This window comes from Temnothorax curvispinosus, unplaced genomic scaffold (genome assembly GCF_003070985.1).
Source record: "Temnothorax curvispinosus isolate PA1 unplaced genomic scaffold, ASM307098v1 QBEX01001491.1, whole genome shotgun sequence".
Taxonomy (NCBI): Eukaryota; Metazoa; Arthropoda; class Insecta; order Hymenoptera; family Formicidae; genus Temnothorax; species Temnothorax curvispinosus.
In genome coordinates, this window is record NW_020211271.1 from 1 (window position 1) to 21,328 (window position 21,328).

At 42.2% G+C, this 21,328-nt stretch overlaps 3 protein-coding genes across 8 annotated transcripts in view; 2 read left to right on the top strand and 1 right to left on the bottom strand.

Annotated features, from left to right (window-relative positions):
• Positions 1-214: 214 nt before the first annotated feature.
• On the top strand, positions 215-2,416 carry LOC112464007 (F-box/WD repeat-containing protein 9-like). The gene is made up of 4 exons (XM_025030764.1): positions 215-348; positions 1,438-1,702; positions 1,761-2,060; positions 2,327-2,416. Exons 1-4 carry the CDS (start codon positions 215-217, stop codon positions 2,414-2,416), a joined length of 789 nt encoding a protein of 262 aa, XP_024886532.1.
• Positions 2,417-3,035: 619 nt separating this feature from the next.
• Positions 3,036-21,328, top strand: part of LOC112464308 (peroxisomal leader peptide-processing protease-like) — a 61,267-nt gene continuing 42,974 nt past the window's right edge. For both annotated transcript variants that reach the window (XM_025031232.1, XM_025031250.1), the window contains exon 1: positions 3,036-3,497. The gene's annotated coding sequence lies outside the window, so the exon portion shown is untranslated. The remainder of the gene's footprint in view (positions 3,498-21,328) is intronic.
• LOC112464333 (ion transport peptide-like) overlaps positions 4,217-21,328 on the bottom strand; it is a 43,710-nt gene continuing 26,598 nt past the window's right edge. For 3 of the 5 annotated variants that reach the window (XM_025031276.1, XM_025031293.1, XM_025031300.1), the window contains exons 2-4: positions 11,591-11,982; positions 9,120-9,902; positions 8,034-8,119 (exon numbers count right to left, since the gene is read on the bottom strand). In XM_025031276.1, the coding sequence (XP_024887044.1) occupies positions 9,782-9,902; positions 11,591-11,982 (513 nt within the window). In that variant the 3' untranslated portion in view covers positions 8,034-8,119; positions 9,120-9,781. Of the gene's footprint in view, positions 8,120-9,119; positions 9,903-11,590; positions 11,983-21,328 lie in introns of all 5 variants that reach the window. The other 2 variants (XM_025031280.1, XM_025031286.1) reach the window with 2 other exon arrangements.

Genomic DNA, 21,328 nt, shown 5'->3' on the forward strand with positions numbered 1-21,328 from the left:
GTGTGAATCCGACAAACCAAGTTGGCTCACAGTTTTTCAATGTTCATGTCGAAAAGACGTTATATATTGCCAGTCACGGTCGATTTAAATTACTTTAATTGTTATTCTATATACTGGCGAAAGAAATTTATTATTCTGTTTATTAAATCATCACTTAATTCACGAGCATCTTCCCTCACGCGAGAAATCGCTTTACACAAGATGTTTCTTCGCTATGCCACGTCATTGGAAACCTATCTATGATCTGACGGCAATAGACAACACGATCTACAGTTGCGGTGGCGATAATACGGTCAACTCGTGGGGGCTGACTAACACCGATCTTGTCCATCAGGGAACTTACTATTTGTACGTAATAGCAGAACTGTTGCTTTTGGCCGCTTCGCGATAAGAAGATTGAGTGAGGAAGATATTTCCTGTTTGTGGGAGAAATAATCGTTTCCCACCAAATTATTCGAATGTATATAGTGCATTCCGTGTCTCTCGCTTGTTGAAACAGATAATTCGAAAACGCAATTCTAAAGTTTACTTGTCAAATTTAATTCACTGCATATTACTATTTTACTCGCATTTTTTCCCATCAATATCAAATATTCCAGGAGCGTGAAGGTAACTCCGTACTTGTTGAATTATGAGTTTTCTTTTAACCGTACCATATTCAAATATTCAAGTTTTGAACTATAAAATTGTGCTAATTTTTGTTGCAAATACAAAAACAATATTTTGAACCGTATTCAAAGAAATTTAAAAAAACAAAATTTTGTTAGCCTTGTACTATTTCTCGATTGAGTTCTGTTTTTCTCCACCCTTTTTGCTGAATTTTTTACACACCATTGATTTTTCCGTACTTGTTTCGCTTGTCGCTTGGTTGTTTTGTTTAGCACAACTCAATTTACAAAACGTGATTATCTATCATGGTTCGGATAATATGGGATTTTTAATTTTTCTATTCCTAAAACCTAAGTTCCTAAAGGCCCTCGCACAATGAAAGATATAAGGAACAAGGAACAGATATTAGCGATTAGAAATAAGAAATCAGGAATAAAGCTGGTGTAGCATTAATACGCGGCTTCCGATAGGTTAAAAATATATTGCTTGTGTTATTCACTGTTTCTGTTGCCTGTATTTTTCATCGTGCATCCAACTAATCGGAAACTAGTGCGGTGCTATAAAAAAAATTTTTAATACAGTATAAAGTATTGCTATCGTATTCGGGCAAAAATTAGTTCAATTGTAGTCTAATACGGCGGAGTTAAAAAATACTCAAAATTTAACAAGTACGGGGGCTAACAAATATTTCGTTCTCTGTTATTTTCTAAAATATGCGCTAAGCTATCGAGATGAGCTTTTGCCACAAAACGACATAAATTTAGAACAATATGTAGCACACAATAGATGAAAATATAAAATTCCAAAAGTGCCGGGTTTTTTTCACAGACGGAGGAGCGACAATTTCCATTCGTTTTTATGGTGTATATCATCGTGCCCGGAGGATAATCTCTTTGCGACCGGCTCATCCTGCGGGACTATATACGTGTTCGACTCAAGATCGAGAAATAACCCGATCAGACATTATCGACCTCACACTAAGCCCGTGAATAGCCTGGCCATGAACACGGAATACATTCTGTCCGCCACCGCTAACGACTACACGATGTCCATTTGGGATCAGAGAGCCGGACGGACCATGAAGTCTATCACAGTAACGTCAATTTTTAACATCGAGAAACGAGACACGATGTCGAAGGTGTACTTTTTAGTTTCCAGGTGAAACAACGCGCACCACGTGTATAAATATGCGACGAGATTTGGTTTTCGTTGGAACCAGAACAAGGTACGCATACTTTTCGACGTTGCACGTGCTAAATCCAAAGGACGATTTCAACCTAGTGAAATCTTATCCCACCGAGCATACGAGAGATATAACGGGGATACGTCTGACGCACAGATGCTTGATAACGAGTTCCACCGACAATATTGTCAGAATTTCGAGCCTTACGGATCCGCCAAAGCCCATCGCTACTTTACGTTCAGGGATCGAACATATCAACAATGTGCGAGTATCGCACGTATAAGATTTGCTGAAAATACCGTATCATTGACTTTGAAGAAAAAATTCGTTATACATCAACGTGTAAAATAAAAAAATACAGTTTAATAATTAAATTTTTACTTACATTTAAACTTTGAAATCAGATTTTATCGTTGTCTTCCGAATGTAAGTAAAATCCTTAAAATTGGCAACATTCTTACAAGTCTTATCTTGCAATATCGTGAATTTTGTTGAATATTGTAATTGTAATTGTTCGTGTGTTTTATGTTGCAGATGGACTATCTGAATGACACTCTCGCAGTATCCGGCTACTCAGGTGTCGAGGTATGGTACCCGAAATTGACGTGTTCAACGAAACAATAAACGACAAATTTATATACGTGATCTATAGCTATTTTATGTTGAGAAAAATAATAGAAAACATTTTTATACTATAGTTAAGTGCCATAACCATTTAAATATATTTTATAAATTGCATTATCGCATATCGTATATCATATCATTGTTTGTCATTTTACAAATTTTTCTGGCAAGGTGCATTATATTTTGCAATTAATATTATTCGTTTCCTCCGCGTGAGACTGCCCATGCAGCACACATACTTGTCCAAAAGTGGAACATAAGACGTCTAAAAAGACGTCTAAAAAACGTCTTATGTCCCGATTTTGGACATGTTGCTGTCTGGGAGTGCGCCTACAGACTCGAAAAGCGGCGCCGTCTAGAGATTTTTCCCATACCGGACGTCTGTTTATAACATTTATAAACGATAGTATAAGTTTATTCGAGTAATATATAACATTCCCTATCCTTTTTCGACCTATCTTTTTTCAAGGTTGTCGAGAATCGTAGATCCCGTGAACGCGAGACGGAGTTTAAACTCTCCATGACGTCACGTGACGCATTACGTCACGTGACGTAATTCAAGCGATTTCACGATTGGCGATTAGTTTTTTTGTACCTCGCCTCGCGACAGTCGCGACGACGAGGCGCGTTGACAGTCACATTTGTTTTGCGCGAACGAAGAAGCAGGTGCCAGGTGCCCCAAAACTTGCACGTCGCACATATGCGCGAGGCAACGTTGTCGCGGCCGCGTGCATATCACGCCGTATCATTCGTGCGTTCGTCTTGCTTCGTGTGCTCATCCGAGAGAGCGAGCCGAGTTCGCAACCGCGTGCGAAGAGGTTAGTGCTCGCGTTCGCGACGGTCGGACGGACGGTGTCAAGTTCGTGTCGGTAAACGCGAGAATCTCTCGCGGCAAGCGCGTTCGAGGATTGAGGAACGCGACAGGATTTCGAATCTTCGTGGGAAGCAATAGAGGACGAAATAATTAAATTAAGAGGACAAAGTGCCGGGTAAGAGAGCGGTTTTTTCGTGGTCCAACGAAGCCAATTGTTGAAACTCCTGATTGAACTCGCGGCTCGCGGCATTTTGGCGGGATAGTGCGGTAAGTCGAATATTTTGAAACTCAGAATTCAGATTACAGCTGTGAAAATCTTAAACATTATAAAAAGTGCATATATTATTATATATTTAATATGTAGTTATATAATATATTAATTGAATATATCTATATAACTTTTTTTATTAAATTAAGAAATGTTACATATGTATATAAATTAAATTACATATTTAATTAATATAATTAAATATTAAATATACTCAAATATATGACAAATGAAAAGTGAGATGTATAAATGTAACGACAAAAATTTTTAAAATTATAAAAATTATATATATTATTATATAATTCAAATGAAAGTAGAAAGAGCTACGAACCGAGTTAGAAATTTGATTTTTCTTTTATTTCATTTTTAATCCGTTAAATTCTTGATGAAATTTTAATTTAATTTATTATTATTATATATTCAATATTTAATATGTGTATATAATTATATATTATGTTAATTGAATCACATGATACATATAATTTTTATTTCTCATTAAAATAAAAATTGTTATATATATAAATTAAATTAAATTTTGAGTTAGTTATTAAATTTAATACACTCAGAGACTCGACAAATGAAAGATATATAAACGTATAGTATGAAAATTAAATACACGTAATATAAAAATAAAAGTGCTGATGCAATTACAAAAGGGGAAGGGAAGTGGGACAGAAATGTGAGATCTCATAAAGGTAAAATTAACAAATCTGTAATATTGGCTTTTGATTCACCCGTTTATTCACGCAAAACAAGAATAGACTTGGATATCCGTGTCGTTAATCGTACTCATTGTACACATCTCTGTCCATATACATACAATATCGCGCGTCATACGCATCCGCACGAAATGCATATACGAAATGCGGTGTATACACATTACATATTATATGTATATATAATATAATTTTATTTTAATTGGATAGGATACGATTCCTCAGCCCTTTCTCATCTTCGTTCTCAAATTTAATCGCGTGTAATGTATTGTGAATATGCATGTGTGTATGTATATATATATACGCACACACATACATGAGTATTTCCCCTATGTATCTCCGGACGCGTGTATTACACCCGTCCCCTGTTTTTGCGTGTATTTGTGCAGTCGCGTGCTGCGCAGATAAAAATATCCCACGCGCGGGTCGTTACCGTCGTTTGTAAACGTGAACAAAAACTGTTCAGCGAAAGTCGGGGTGTCTCGTAAAAGTTGTACACATATCGTCACGTGTCGGGTTCATTCATATCGGAAGGAAAAAGAACTACAAAAAAAAGAGAAAGAACAAGAAGACGCTGAAAGGAAAAACGTATCCGCACAGTCGTACACGCACGCACGCACGCACGCACGCGTGCTTTCCCGCGCATGATCGCAACTTGCAATTCGCATCGACAGGTGTCAAATGGGAAATGACGGATTAAATCGGTTCGCAAACAAATCCACGAGCCTGTTTCGTCGGTTTCGACGACGTTTGCTCTCGCGAAGATTGCTAGCGTTCGTGCGTATCTCATCCTTTTGGAGATTTTTTTATTTTACGACTCTGGACACAATATTTATGGATACGAATACATCTGCCGAGAGGCGCGAAAAGATATCCGTGAGATTGTGAGAAAGATTCTTGCGAAGAGACAGCAGGACAAGTATTTCTGCGCGACATGTTCACATGTGCGATACCGTTTTTCAGTTTTTCATCAAACATACCGATGCAATTGTGACGTTAAAAAGTTCCACCTGTCGACGCTGCTGCACACAATTGCGCGCGTCATTCGGACGATGCTTTGACATAAATAAAAACGCTGATTTTCTAATGCGTCGAAAAACGCGCGTGCTCGAGTATCGGCTTCGGAGAAAACACTTCGAAGGCCATGAGTCAAACTTGTGAATCTGATATCTTACACAAATGACGTAAAGTCCGTGGAAAGTAAAAAAAAAAAAAAAGAATAATGCAAAGTGCAACGTTGCTTAGATAACATATGCTGATTCTATATAAAATAATATGAACACGTCTCGATCTTTCTCTCTGCCGAAACTTTTGACATAAATATTACGATATTGTTAACGCAGCCTTTTCCTTCGCGACAAATGAATGTAAAATGAATGCAAGCGAATGAATGTAAAATAAGTGGAATGTATGACGGAGCAGTTATACAAATTTGAGCCTTGCCTTTCGAAGACCGAGTTCTCGAAGACCGTACCTGACGATCGCAGAGACGGAATGATTTCAATACTGATTTTGGAATGGTTCGTAATTCTCTCGGTTAGAATGGCAATAAGATGTCGCGAGGCACGGCGGGATTTTCTTAGGACGTGTCCTCGAAATCAAGAAACAACCAGAGGAACCAGAATCTTCGGACTTTTAGGGCCGGTTTCATTAATTGGTCTAAATATTCGTTCGATCAATTTCTCTATCTCTCGAAAACAAAATTGAAAAACTATAAACTTCATAATATCATCGCCAACTCGATGTTTATTCTCACCCGATCAAGTTAGACTGAAATCGAAGTTGGTTAACAAAACCGACTCTTTCAAATTTTAACAATTCCATCAGCCGAGCTGTTTCAAAATTCGTCCCGTTCATTGGTATCCCGCGAGACCGATTTCCCGTGCCGTTCTTTTGTGTTCGTCTTGGTGTTCTTCATTGAGGACGCGAGTGGTCCCTGGTCGGACTGACTTTCCCCCGGGATTAGTTTGCATATCGTACACTCGAGCAATCATCCAATTGGACGTGGCTTTGAGGACGCGCGTCCTACCCCGCCGCCCTCGCGAACACCGCTCCCTCGGTTAGGTACGCGCGCTAATACTTTTGCTACATGTCGCTTATACGTAACTTAAGAACGTGAAAAAATAAATAAATACTACGCGTTTCGTGCGCGACTCCGTCCGCGGGCCGCCGGACGGGCACGGGGGAAGACGCTCTCCATCGCGATGCTCGCGATGTCGCTCGTAAATAAATTAAATAACAGGAAGACCTCTTTCTGCCTGTCTCTGTCTCTTTGACGAAGCTTTTGAGAGTGTTTCACGCGTGCAGCGTGCACGCGCGTATTCGAATCGCGTGCAGTAATTGAATACCGCTGAACATTGCCAACGTCTCTTCCACCGTGCCGCCCAGTGCGTTCATCCCGACGAAAACGTCGTCATATAAATTGCAATAATAACAACAATAATTCTACTATGACATAATATAATAATAATAATAATAATAGTAGTAATAATAATAATAATAATAATAATGCGGTTGGTCTGAGCGACCAATGGACCTTCGATCTATTTTGCTTAATTTGCTTTAAAATACTTAGCCGAATAAAAAAATCTTTCCTTTCGAATATTCGCCAAATTCCCGCGTTTATTTTTAATTGTTTTCCGTATGCCTTAGAGGCGTTAATATGTATATATCTGTGTTACGCGATGTACTAACTACCGGCATTCTCTTCGTCCTGTCGCGCGCACGTTCTCTATAAACGACTAAAGGCTCAATCGTTAACTAAACAACAAACGGATGAAGAATGGCGATAATAATAAAAATATAATCGTGACGTAAAAATATTCGAATAATAATATAATAATAATAATATAGATTACCGTTATTACTACATAGTGATGAATGATGACGATTAATAATTATCAAATAAAAACGAGTGGCGTGGTGCGCGAGAGCGCAGATATTTTATCGACTAGAATTCGTATGGATGTGAGATTCGCTGTGTGTATATGTGTGTGTTTATTTGTATGGCGCAATCGTACCGTTTCGCTCCCCCGTGGCTCGTTATTTAGTGTATTATTGTGTAACTTCATTCTTCATCGTGTCAAGCAACGACGCGACTCACCGCGAAGAGGATCGCCGGTCTCCCTTCCGGTCTCCCTCCGAATTCTCTCAATTGTACTCTCATCGCACCGCGAGTACTCGCCGATATTAGAACAGAACGACGTTTTACGATATCCCTCACCTACACCGCGGCTTGGACACCGAAATCACGTCTCGAGTCGACAGACAAATCGCACGTGTCAGATGCGACCGCGAATTTTCCTCATCCACGAGTCTTTTTCAACCTCATGAACGTTATAAGTACCGTATCGTTCTCCAGGTCATCCGCAATCAGACAATCTTAGGATGAAACTATCCGGAATCCGGAGATCGACACGCGCGGCTCGGTCGGGACGTTCACCGTTCTCCAACGCGACATCCGAATCATCTCTCTCGTCCGTTCTCTCTTCAGGTGATGAATGGTATATCTTGTTAGATGTAAATTAAATCTTGTAAAGCCGCAGACTCCTCGAAGTTCGCGGAACGACGACGATCAACGCGTCGAAGCCCTCCTCTTCGTTCTCCTTGTAGTCCTTTTCGAGACCGCGTTCTGCATCGATCTCCTTCTTGGTCTTACGTATGTGATCGTGTATGCGCGCGCGTGTTTTTATGTTTGCATGTGTGTGTGTGTGCGTGTGTGTATGAGAGCGTGTGTACCGTGTGATGTGTCTCCTTCGTGGTGCGGCGCGTCGTTGCTCCGACCATGTCCCGTTTACTTCTTGCGACCTAGGTACTCGACCATCTCCTGAAACCTTTCCTTCTCGTCCTCAAGCAGCAGCGCCTGGATGCAGCTCGTGAAGTATTGTGTGCTGAAGCAGTCTTGCCTGCGGCGGGGACAAAGATCGGGAACAGAAAGATCGATTAGTCCACTGATGAATAACGAGTAATCACTGAAGCTTGGTTATCGGGCGTGATGCGTTATCAGACCTGTTCGCAATTGTTCCGATGGATTTATAAATAGGACAAAAACTTTCGTGGACGATAAAATATCACAAATTAATTTAAATTTTTTATTGGAATTTTGATGTAGATTCAGTACATATCTTTATTTATAAATTTTGAAAGCCAATTTTAGAATTTTTTACAATATATTCGCAAGCTGCATTTCGAACAAATGCTTGAAAATTTTATGTGCAGTATCAATTTTATTGATACGCATATTCAGGCAAACAGGTCTGTGAGTTAATAATTGTTAGTGCTTAGGCATCGGGACATGTGTGGGAAGGTATCGATTGTTTCGCACTCTACATCAAGAGTTTATACATCACGGGTAGAGTGCGAATTGTTTCGCTTTAAAAAATTACAAAAATGTTCAAAAATGTCAAACAGTGAAAAATCGCAGAAATCGCCACCTAAAAAAAAAAAATATTTCTATGTCGATCTGCCACCTCATCATCGTCCTGAAAAAAAATGATGCTGCAAAAACATCGACGAGGAGCAAAAATTGATAAAAATGTTGCTGCAAAAACAGTCGTTCGTAAACTTGCTGTTAAAAACAGTCGAAAAATCGTTGTCCCCCAAAAAGGCAAAAAATACGTGGATAATGTGAAGTCAGAATGTACGAGATGATGCTATATATCACTTTGCCAGCGATGCTGCATTTTGTCAAACTAAATTACAAACAAATAACAAAATGGACATGTATTCATATTTCGTATTAATTGTCCAAGATTTTAATAGAGCTCGCTAATTTCTAAAACAGATGCGAGGTTTTCTTATAATTTAGATTACGATCAATTCCAACACTTCGTTCTTTTCTATTACAGCATTGCTCGCAAGTATAAGATCTCTTTCTTTCTTTTTTTCTCTCTTGCATAAAATTACCTAATGTCTCATACTCATTATCTCGGTGCGAAGATACTATAATACGCGTGGATATTCGTCCAGGGGATGGTGTCAAAATGCAACGAAAATATAATTGAAATGGCAAAGGGAATAACAAATGTATTAAAGTAAGGCATAAGTAGAAACTCAGTCAACCCCGCGATATGTAATTCTTGTTCACAACTTCAATCTCTCCTATACAAACTATTTATACATTCGATAATGCGTTTAAATCGGAGAACACGTTATTTAATTACGTTATTAGATCGTCGCTTATGATCAATTTTTGAAGCATTTGCATGTGGTTTCTGATCCAAACACCGCTGCGAATGATGAAGCACAACTCGACCGCTTAATTATGCAATCACGATTTTTATACGTTCGTCATTACTCGCATCGTGTAATCGAAAAAACGCGTCGATTTTTTTCAGCGAACTTAGCATTGCAAATATTACAAGATGTTTACGTACATTCGACATACGCAAAGATTGCGTGAACAAATCGGAGTTTCCGACGGGTGGACGTATATCGGGACGAAAGCAGACGAGGAAGGATAATGGGAGAGCAAGCGGACACAGTTAGTTCTTTATATTTGCGAAAAGCGGAGAGAAAAGAAAGGGGCATATAAAAGGAGAAATCATAAACTAAAAAGAAAAGGCTACCTAAACCCCGGGATCAGCTCCATGGAGTTGCTTGATCCACATTTGGATCTTTCCGACCTCGTCCGTTAGCAGCAGGACGTCTAAGCATCCTTTGAAGTAGTCCGTGGTGAAACATTCCTTCCTGCAGAGAGTTAAAGAAAAACAAAATGAATTACGTCACGTTAACACAAATTGCATTCGTAGACAGTGTGCTCGTAGCTCGAAAATCCTGAAAAACACCTCGCATAGACACAGAATAAATCCATTCCTATAATTGCTTTACAATTAGAGTGTTATTATACGATTAATAAACTCTTTGCGAGTAAGGTAGATGCATCGACCACACATAAATAATTTAAGACTCAGAATTTCAAGATTTTCTACAACGTTGAAATACTTAACAAATTTCGCACATAATAATTTTAGTGTTAGATAATAATAACTTTAACATAATTTTCATTATTAATTCTCTTCCTTGCACCTTTCTGATTATTCCACTAACATTCTTTAAGCGGTGGTTGACCGATGCATCTGCCCTTTCTCGTCATTTCATTTCTCGGCAAATTTTTCCTAAATTTAGCGCTACGCGCCGTTATGTGCATTCGAGCTCTAGCCCGTCAATCCGTCCCTTTTTCACGTTGATCCCGCTCGCTCTCGTCACACAATAGCTCTTTTGAGACGGCCGTTAAGCGGCTTAACGCGGCTCGGCACAAACGGCAGGTAGCAGCGGATGTGCGTTGGTATTCGCTCGCACGAGCTATAAATAGAAGAGAAATCTCATTCCATTTCGATACGCGTGCCGACGTATGGCAAACGCGCGCACGTGTATGAATGTGTGTGTGTGTGTTGTGTGTGGCGGTACCGAGAGCGGAGCACGTGTGCACCGCAAAGGTATACACAAAGGTACATATCCGTGCGTCCACCTTGGCCGTTGTTCACCGCCGACATTTTTCAAGGTAGAAATCACGCGGCGGAAGTCGTTCGCGAAATCGGTTCGTCACCAGTACTCGGAAGATTTTTCTCCGGTTAGTGCCATCGCGACTTTTGCCGGAAATAGTCAGCTCGTGAGATAAGACTTGTATATCATGTATAGGATGAAATCGATCTGGGGAGACTTTATCCAATTTTTTTCCTTCACATTTGTTTCAGCAGAATCCCTCGATTAAACGTAAAATATGCATTCACTAACTTCTTCGAGATCGTTGAACTTTTGTTGATGTTAAAAAAAACGAATATGCGTTTCCAACTCTCAAATCGAGCTTACGAGTTAATCACAAAAAAATTGACATGGAAATTATTAATAAATTTCGAAAAATAAATTGCTCTAAATATTTTAAATAAAATAATTCCATATTTAAAGATTAGACAATGATTGTCACTACTAACATATATTATTAAATGTGATAAGTAAAATAATAGTAAAAATATAAAAAAAAGTTTTTGAAGTACATCCATATGAATATTGTATCAAGTGTTTCTTTAGTATAAAGTCAAGACACGGATTAGAATATCTTAGCAGTTTATTTCTCGCGAGTAGAAACGACAAACTGAAATTATCATCTAGCCTCATTCATCCGCCCCAATTAATTTCAAACAGATTAAAAATATTCATTGCATCTAACTGATAGCTCACAAATTCCTCCTTATGTAAATCATCGTATTTCTATCAATCGCGTCATCGCAAACGATTGCGAATATCTCATCTTCTATTGACTTTACGTTCCAAATCGCTACGTAACAACGGCATAACAGCAGCAGCACCCGCGCGGTCTCCGACTGCCGACCGTCGATCCGCGAAAGTATCTAGTCATTGCGGATAATTAAACGTACTTGCAAAGCATGTGCAATTGCGGTTCCCGGAAGAGATTGTAGCAGTCCTCGCAGATGCGGTCCAGACGGGCGAAGATGCTCTTGTCGTACACGCCCTTGCACTGGATGTCGAAGAACGACCTTTTGCCCAGGAAATGGCCGTTAAGGGTTGCGGCGTCCGCGCCCAGCCCGATGCAGGACGAGATTAACAGCAGCGTCAACGACCACGTGAGAACGGACACCAGCAAGGAACAGGACGATCTCGCGGACGACGACCTCGACGACGACGAGGTCGACGTCGACGTCGACGTTGACGACAGTAGCGTCGAACACGAGGAATGATACGCGGCCGATGGATACATCGCGAAATCGTCGTTGGATGATGATTGGGTAGTCTGCTGCTGATGCATCATCTGCAAAAGAAAGACGCATAAATCAAACTCATTAGATTAAAGTCTTTTTTTTTCTAAATGCGATATTTAAAAATGAGATGTTGCATGTCACGTTGGAAGAATTTTTGATTATAGATTTGATAAGATATTGTATCTTTTGCAAAAATGGAATACAAATGTTCTTGGATTCGTTAACTTGATAAAAATGTTACCTCTATTTGGATTAAAGTATTTTATACTCGTTACGAATCAACACGTGTTACTAGCTACTGACTAAGATACAGCAGAAAGAGGTTTTCACGTCAATTACAACTTGCTTACTGGCGCCAGTTACCAATAATTTGATATTTATAGAAACCGCGTTATTTGCTTCTATATACACCTATATCCGGATTATTTGGATGATTGATAGATCTAATTGGAAAAATGTACGTTCGTTATTTTATATACGTTATTTTTATATATTTACGCTTACATGACTCATCACTATTGGAAGAGTTATATTTATTATACGGAATCAGGCACAATTAATATCCGAAAGGTTAAATTGTAGGTATGATCAATATTGGCCGGTAACGTTTTATCACGAGTATAATACCATATTCGAGCGATTATTTTTTTTATTAATCCCCAGATGATGGCATTTAATTTGTGCAGCTATTATTAAAAGAAAAGAATTTTGTACCGTATATATAATGTTGATTAAATTAACACATTTTTCATATATTACTTTCCAGATAGATGAGGTTGTTATAAACTTATTAAAGTTAATTGAAGTTAATGAACGCGACTAATTAAAAGTTAATTCATATTTTCGCTGATAAAAGACTAGACTAGAAGATGCGATAAGCGACGTAATTAAATTGACACGATGATGACGTGGCAACGAAAGCATGAGAAATATTCACACGCTATTACAAGTGTATCCTAAATACCTTTCGCGCGGTTGGAATTATTTTCTCGCGATTTGCATACCAAGAATGCATATATAGCACCAAGAATGCATAATATAGTCTCGTCATTTCCGACTCTTTTTGACGATTGATGCGTTCGCAGCGAAAGTAGATATTGATCTTAATGAAATAAAGTCGGCGCTTTTTGTTGCGGCCTTCTTTCCAAAGGATGAATGGATCTAAAATTGGACCCTACAAACGCCAGAGGGCCCGATTTTAAGGGCTAGATCCATTCATCCTTTGGAAAGGAGGCCGCAACTAAAAGCGCCGACTTTATTTCATTAAGATCAATATCTATTTTCGCTGATCTATTCATCTTTTGGAAAGGAGGTAATAAATTGTCGAGCGGATTAGTCCACCGCGCGTGCTCTTTAGGGTTTTTATATAGCTTTTTCAAGGAATTCTTCTCTATTCCTTTCCTATATATTCTTCAATTATATTTTTCTCGACTAGACCAAACCGACACACTTGGTCGAAAAGTACCTTTCAAAGTGAGATCTTTAAAAATACGACCCTCGAGAGAGAGAAACCGGAGGTTCGACTTCGCGATACCACGTCGTCGGCACGACCGTATATGTAACGACGGACATACGCGTGCGTTCGGGTATACCAATATACCCCATCACCTTCTCGCTCTCCTCTTCCTCTCTTCTTCCTCCTTCTCCTCCGATTGACTGGCCGGCCGGCCGGCCGGCCCAACCTGCACACACATACACACAGGCTGAGATGTAAAGCAACTCTTAACCAGTCCTGCAGCAGTCGCTGTGAATGGACCACACGCAGGTAGGCTCTACCTGTAAACGTCCTCAACCGACAACTTCATTAACTGAGGCCCCAGCGCATGATCCACCACGAAGGGAGGGTGGGGGGAGGACCCCTCCTTTCTCACTCTCTTTCTTTTCGCCTCCTCCCTTCTCCTGCGCCTCTCTTTTTCCCTCCTCGTCCGTATCATCGTAACATCCGCGGCTCGTCCCACCTCTCTCATCCCACCCGCCACCTGCACACACGAGAGCGAGCGTTTCGCCCGGTTCTTCTTTTTTCGGAACATAATCACCGCTCCCGGGTGGGATCTTATTTTTAGCCGCCAGGACGATTCTCGGAACTCTCCGGCAACCGCTCTCCTCTATATATCGGCGCCTCCACCTGGTAATTGGCCGCAGGCCGATAATTTGCCCCCAAAGTCGCCCGTATCCTGAGATCGTTAAGACTCTCCTCTCACTCTCTTCCGTTTTCTGACCTCCCACCTCCCCTTTCTTTCTCTCTCTCTCTCCCTTTACTCTCGTACCGATTTCCAGAGGCAAGCGCTTGTCTCTGCAGAAAAGAATGGACATGTTCCGAGATCTGTCTCGTTTCTCCTCGAGGATCGACTTTCTCAGAACGTGTCCGGTGTGAACCACGATCAGCGGCGTCGTATCAAAGAGAGCAAGAGTCTCTTCGTCTCCAAAGCCACCCTCGTTGCTACATAATTGATTTCGTTGGACTCGAATCCGCCGTCAGTCTCTACAACCATCGCGTAATAGCAATAGCTTAACTAGAATTGCCAGGCGTCCTGGATAAGGTGAAAGTAAATACATGTCACGAGTGTGCGCGCAGTATTTCTGTTTAATTAATTTAATTGCATTCCATACAGTATCTCTTAAAATATGATCTCCAATTTCTTAGGGTGCGTATGAGATAGTGAGAGGAAATAAATGTTTCACATAGGTTACGTATTTCAAAATTTCAAATTGAATCTTAATGGATAGATACAATGTTTTTCGTATTTACAGAATCGGAGTTTCGTTACGTTAATTTACGTATTAAACGTTGAGTTACAAATTGTCAATTGAACGGCAAAATTCAAAATATCCCAGGTGATAAATTTTACTCAATTAACACATCCGAGCAAGATATTTAACGTGTACTCTCTAAATTGGCGAATTTTTCTTCTTTAATGAAGGAGGATAAAGGAAGGATCCATAAACACCCGTCACATTCATAAGTCTTCTCGGTTATCCTTATCTCGTCTTCGGTGGGGGGAGCAGGGAGACCGAGCGGGATAACGTGTGTGAGAAAATCTGGGAGTCCGACATACGGAGGCGCGTAAAGACATCATAAATTAGATCCAGTTGCACCGGTACATTTTCAGGTATGGAGACTTAACTCTCTGCTTGGCCCCAATTCCGGTAATGGCGGCGGACGCCCCCGTCCCCCCGTCCCCCGGATTTAAGCCCGTGGGGCCTCTTATCTTAAATTTCCCGGTACATTGACAACCGGACCACACAGGGGCATAAAGTGCACCGATATATGCGCGCCGCGAACCGTCGCTCTCGCCTCTGATACCGCCGGGCCGCGGGACGGTAATTGAGCCGGCTTTAAAAAAACGGTACAGCGTGTGCACACAGGGGTCCGGGTTGGGCCCCCGATCTCACGAGGCGAAACATTCGACTTACTTACAGGCAGATTACATTATATTTTGCACCGGCGGACAGCGTAAGAACCAGCCGTTCCGTAAGGATCCCGACGTGTAAGTAATGGTGCTTTTTAACCAGCGCGCGTACGCGACTTACGAAGATATCGCCGCACGATAACGCGTTGCAACGTGCTCATCGTAATTTAGAGGGCAGATTCGGTTAGCGGCTAATAAAGTAAATCGAAATCCCTTAACCCGACGTGTTCGTCCGAAAAGCAGCAACGTTCTTCCTTCGTTTGGCTAGAATTTGCATTAGAAGTTCGAAGTTTTGACGAAAACTTTACATAAAACTTATACCTAATCTTTCTATTAAATTTTCTAATTTTATAACACTTATACACATAATTTCAGTTACTCGTATTTACAGTTTTTGTAAGCAAACTGTAATTAAGTTTTTGAATTAACTAACTTTTGAGATAATCTAATCATTACTGAAGCAACCGGTTTACGAAGAGCATTATTTTTTTTATTTTCTCGAGACGACCGAAATTAATTGTGATCGCGTAAGGCGTAGAAATGTGTTTCGCAAAAGGCTCGCGGAATTATTGCGTCGCGTCGATATAGCAACGTCTCGATTGCGTCTCTCGCGAAAAATCGTCGCTATATTTAGACCGAACGGCCTGTGGGCGTAACACAGAGATCGGGTCAGTGCAAGTCATACGTATTCCGCTCCCCGTATAGAGATTATGCGTATAATCCGAATGAGAATTAATAGTCGTTCCATATCGCAATATCGGATGATGATGCAAAACCAAATCAAAATGTCAGATAATAAAATAAAAATCAATCATCCTTTTATTCACAGCATAGAATACTGAAAGATAAATTTTGATATCATCATCAATAGTATCATCAGTAATCCTTTTCGAAATTTCTTGTTTTATCTAATACTGATTTTTTGTAAACATGATTAGGCTAATTGTTCTGCGATAGTTCTGCAACAGTTGCCCCATATCTTTTTAGTATGTTTAAATTAATAATAAAAATAAAATTCGAAAATACAATTATATATTATATGTATAAAATTTTGAGGAATAATATAAAACTCAAGGAAGATTGTATTCTCGGTATTGCAAATCGTTATTCTAGAAGTCCGTCCATTTTATAGATGCTATTTCAGATTTCAGATCTGATTATGACGCACAACGTATGCATCTTATGCGTATGTCGTATATATAAAGGAAGGTAAAATACGCAGAGGGTGGCACGGCGAGGCGGACACAGGCACGAAAAGAGGAAAAAAAAGAGGAAAAAGCACGAAAGCGTGCCGAGGGGTGCGCGAGGGGGAAAAAAAGTCAATGGAGACCAGTTGCTCGATAGGTGAGGTCTTTCCTCGACCACGCACAGGTGTGCAATCTGCGAGACTCCTTTGGCAAAAAGCCACACGCTCGCTTCGGCACTCTGCCCCGCGGCGGCTCGTTTGCGCATAGTATATAGGGTGTCCAGGTACGATCGCGCTGTCCTCGAAACGTAGCGCGAGAACTTGAGAGTTGTATTAAAAATCTGCCAGTTGACTATAAATTGAAATTTTTTTATCGAATAGATATATTAAAAGTCTATTGCACACACAACTGTGTATATATTATTTTTTTAAAAATAATTCTCTGTTTTCTGTTTCTCACTGCACGACAATGTCTAATTAGTGTACGTTATATGTTCAATAAATCGCGACATGGAATTTTCACGGCTCCTAATTTCTTCGCAGACAAACCCTTGAGAATGCCATTCTTTGTCCGGGAAATCTCTTTAGAAAATCCGTTCGGTAGAATGCGAAAGATGATTTTCGAGGGTGGACAGGTCCCTTTTGTACCGCGTCGGCCCCAAAAATCCGGAACAGTCGCGCCGAATCTAATCTCGATCCCCGATCGGTGCGGCTAGTGTCAACGACCTGCGCCCCGCGCGGCCTCCTCGTCATCGCGATGACATTAAGAGGATCGGTGATGCCTCAGGTAGAGGGTATATACGCGTGTACCATGCGGGCCCGTCATTACCTCGGGAGGAACATAAAAGCGGGATAAACAGCGTACGCCGAAAAGAGCGGCGACTTTAAAAAGTCACCGTATACACGCCGGTGGGGCCTTCCGCAAAAAACCACCGCGGTAAGGAGGATAAGAAGAAGCGGCGAAACGCGTGCAATTACCGAAACGCGTTCTCGGGGTCCCCTCGGGGGAGAAGACGGAGAGCGTCCGCGTGTCCTACACGCTCTCGTCGAGGGCAACGAGCGGGGGACCCGAGGGCCCGATTGGACCCCCGAGAGAAGGACAACGAGAGGGAGAGAGAGAAGAGAGGAGAAGCCCGAAGAACCGCGCGGCGGTATCGTTAGATATATAGCTCTCCTCGCCAGGTGGTCCTTTTCTCGTGCCGGATGACTCAATCCCGTGAGGAGTTGCCGGACAGGCTCTCGCGAGGGAGCCCCTCGCCCCGCGGTAAGGCCCCCGTGAGAGCGTGTGCGCCCGCACGATCGCCTCGTTTGTGATATACGTATGGACGCGCGCACGAATATACACACGATGGGGCACTATGTAGCCGGTGTACACCGTGTGTCCCACGGTGGACCCGCGCGCTCGTACATCGTTGTATAGTAATGACTCGCGGCACGGTGGGCACGGCCGGCGGAATTATTCCAGAGTCGGGAGATAACCGTCGGAGATATCTCTCGAAAAGCCTGTCATTGGGATACGAAATTTACGCATCGAAAACCGAGTCAGTGGCGAGTCGGGCCTTGGAAGATTATCCGCGCGCGCGTAGGTGCATTTTTGCGGCATAATAATCCGTTCATTTTTAATCACATTTGGAGTTGTTTCATGAAATAATAATACCCGCCGGCCTTGTAGGTATATTACGATAGCGCAGCATCATTGTGTTTTAAGAAAATGCTAATTGACATCAGCATAATAAATAAAGGATACGCTTATTCCAGTAATCACTGTAATTATTGTGTATTACCGCGGAAATTTAACGGCCGTGAATACAATAATCATTCATCGTGCGTTTAACTTTGTATATTCTTTCCACCAGCTCGTTTCGCTTAGGAATTAATTATCAGCGTTGCAAAATAATTTATCAAAATTGCAAATGCAAATGGCATCACGAAATAAACTTTCTCGATTACCTAATATAACGGACTTCGTTTGGACCTGCAATCCGCGATGCACGCAAATCGGCGAAAGAAAGCGCGCCGTGATACGCCGCTTGAATTCACCGCGGACGCACACACGCGTGTGCCGCACGCGCGCACCAGCCTGCTGTGGCCGGGATTGTGGTTTTTACACGCGTATGTGCGCGCGGACGATGAGGGAGGAGCGAGAAGGGGAGCGAGAAAAACGAGAAGGAGAGATCAAGATGTCGAGGCAACCGAACGAGAGAAGGCGAGAGGAGGGGCGAGCCCTCTAATTAGGCGGTCGGCCGCCGCCCGCCGGTATACCATGTACCACATAACATATGCCATGCGATACGTGTGCTGCACCACACGCTATATACGTACGGAAGGAGGAGAGGGAGGCGAAGAACAGAGACGAAAATACTGAGAGGGCGGCGGAACGAGGGGGCCCCCAGGAAAGAAAGGAAGGGAAAAAAAAGGACAGGGCGGACCGTAAATCAAGCGGCAACGAGGCACTCTCCTTCTCTCCGGGGCCCCGCCGATCTCTTTGACGTCCGCGGACCTACCTGCCTACCATCTCGCGTGCGTGTACGTGTACGTGAGTAATAATGCGCGCGCGTGTATGCAAAGGGCCCACCGCCGCCGCGCCGCGGCCGTCGTGTTTCCTTCGAGCGCGATTCGGTACCTCGATACGCAGAACGGTGTGTCGACCGTATCGCCGCGAATGATTTTTCTCGGTGAAAAACGTATTATTAAAGGGGAGGAGGATCTTTGACCCCCTTAGCCGAGGGCGCCGCTTTCCTACGCCGGGTGGTCTTGAGTTCAGTCACGTTCCATTTTTTTTTTCCCATTGACCACGAAAGTGTCAATGACGTTACGAGCGCGAGAGATTCACGGAAGGGAAATTGTTCGTCGTATGCAATAAGTAAAGAAAGGGATGCATCTGAACCACCTTGAATCTGGACCACCCTGCGTAAAATTGGCGGCGTTACATTACGTAACTATACTATACGTAAGCACCTACTGCTTGAGAATTTCTCCGAACGAAATGTCACGAAGGTATATCATTATCGACTATCGTGATTAACTCTACGGCTACCATAACTAGGCAAGAAATGATCGGGGATCTAGACTTCCACGGTTCGCGCGATTTACATTTGATATTAACTACATGTTATATCATAATTTTATTCTTTATCTTCGCATATAATCGCGCGTGTGCAAAGTTCGCAGATAATTATTTTCCTCGCGACAGATACGGATAAAATAATGCTTCCTTTCTAAATACGTATTCCTGCGGAGACTGGCTAATGATCTACCTATACTACACATAGTCGCTTAGCGCATATCCGATCGTTAACGCGACTTGAGTCATTAAGGCATTCGTTCCGGCAAGATCGGGAGGTCAGACCATACACGCGCTGCGCAGAAAAGTGCCTCTAACGAGAAGATAAAAAGAGAGAATTCGGAGGACCTGTGGCCCGTGACGAGGCGGGAGATCATCCCATCGAGGCCACCGCCAATTATTTTCGTGGAAACGGATCTCGGAGCAGGAAAGGCGAAATCGCTTTGTTGCCTATAACCGTCGTCGCGCGAGACCAGACGGCGGCACCAGGCACCGTGGTAAAATCAATGACGTCAATCCCACTCGCGATAATTATATAAGGACGGTTCTATTGGCCTTTACCGACCTTTGCGCACTCGTGCGATGATTAAATGCTAAGCCAAGCGATTCCGATCGGCATGACGCTCCACTCGGCCCATTAATTGAACGCGAAATTTCTCACGGGAGAGACGACGCACTCGCGGCGCGGCATTCCTCGCCCGTCCGAGCCTCATCGGGGAGATCTCCGACGAGGAGGGAATCGATTTATCTCCCAGCCGCCTCCGGCTCCTCTTGCGCCGTGTGCGTCTGTAATTAGCGACGATGATGTTACCTTCTGATATCGGGTCGCGGTTGTATCACCCATGGCGGTCGAGACAGCGAGTCTCGGGTTTCGCCGGGGAAGGGAGATCTTTCAGTTAAGAGAACGGAGTGGACGAACACGTCGATATATTTCGTAAATTGGTAACGTATCAATGATCCCTCCGCGCGAATTATTTGACTTCCGCTTAATTAAAATCCACACCGCCCGTCGGTCGCGAGGATCGCGCCTGATGAAACTAGGAGATTCACGTTCGTCCCCGCATGACTTTATTGTTAAAAGTGATTCAAGGTTGGCAAGTAGAAACGCCACCGTTGCGCGCATTAAGGCCATTGCATAAATATTAGCATTACGCACATAGGTTTTGATCCGCGTGCGGTCATTCGTTTGACATAGTGTCCGCCGCGTACATACGGTAAGTAGTTAAAAACTTAAAAACTTTCAATTTTTGTTCCGTATATAACGGTATAATAAAATATACAATAGACGGACTAAAAAATATGATCGTTATACTCTTTTTGTGCACATCCGCAACAATTCTCGTTTCCTAGTGCGTAATAAATAATAATACAACGTTCAAGTCTTTTTTAGGAGACGATCGTAATCCTTCTCTGAACTCCGTCCATTTTCTACAGAGTCGATCATTATACGCTAGTCTAGTAGTCGCGTATAATGTCTAGTAAGTAGATAACACCGAGATGTCCCCGCAGCCGATCGTAAAGACGGCCGGATAGCGTATGAAGCTCGCGCCGTGAAAATACATTCACCCGCTCGCGCACAAAGAGTGTCCGGTAAACGTCAATCATGTGTCAAGTCAATAACCATATTTCTCGTCGATGGGGCACGACTGGTTCCCGTCGCATGCGGCAACATTATCAATTCAAATGGACGCTTCTATCTGCCGCCGATATCTCAATTAATTACTAACCGCACAGAT

What these genes read in the sequence shown, in the direction of transcription:
- LOC112464007 (XM_025030764.1), top strand. Translation starts at nt 215, where the DNA reads ATGCCACGTCATTGGAAACCTATCTATGATCTGACGGCAATAGACAAC. An exon ending in CATCAGGGAACTTACTATTT is followed by an intron (nt 349 to 1,437) that starts GTACGTAATAGC and finishes TTTTTTTCACAG; the next exon opens with ACGGAGGAGCGACAATTTCC. An exon ending in AACATATCAACAATGTGCGA is followed by an intron (nt 2,061 to 2,326) that starts GTATCGCACGTA and finishes TTTATGTTGCAG; the next exon opens with ATGGACTATCTGAATGACAC.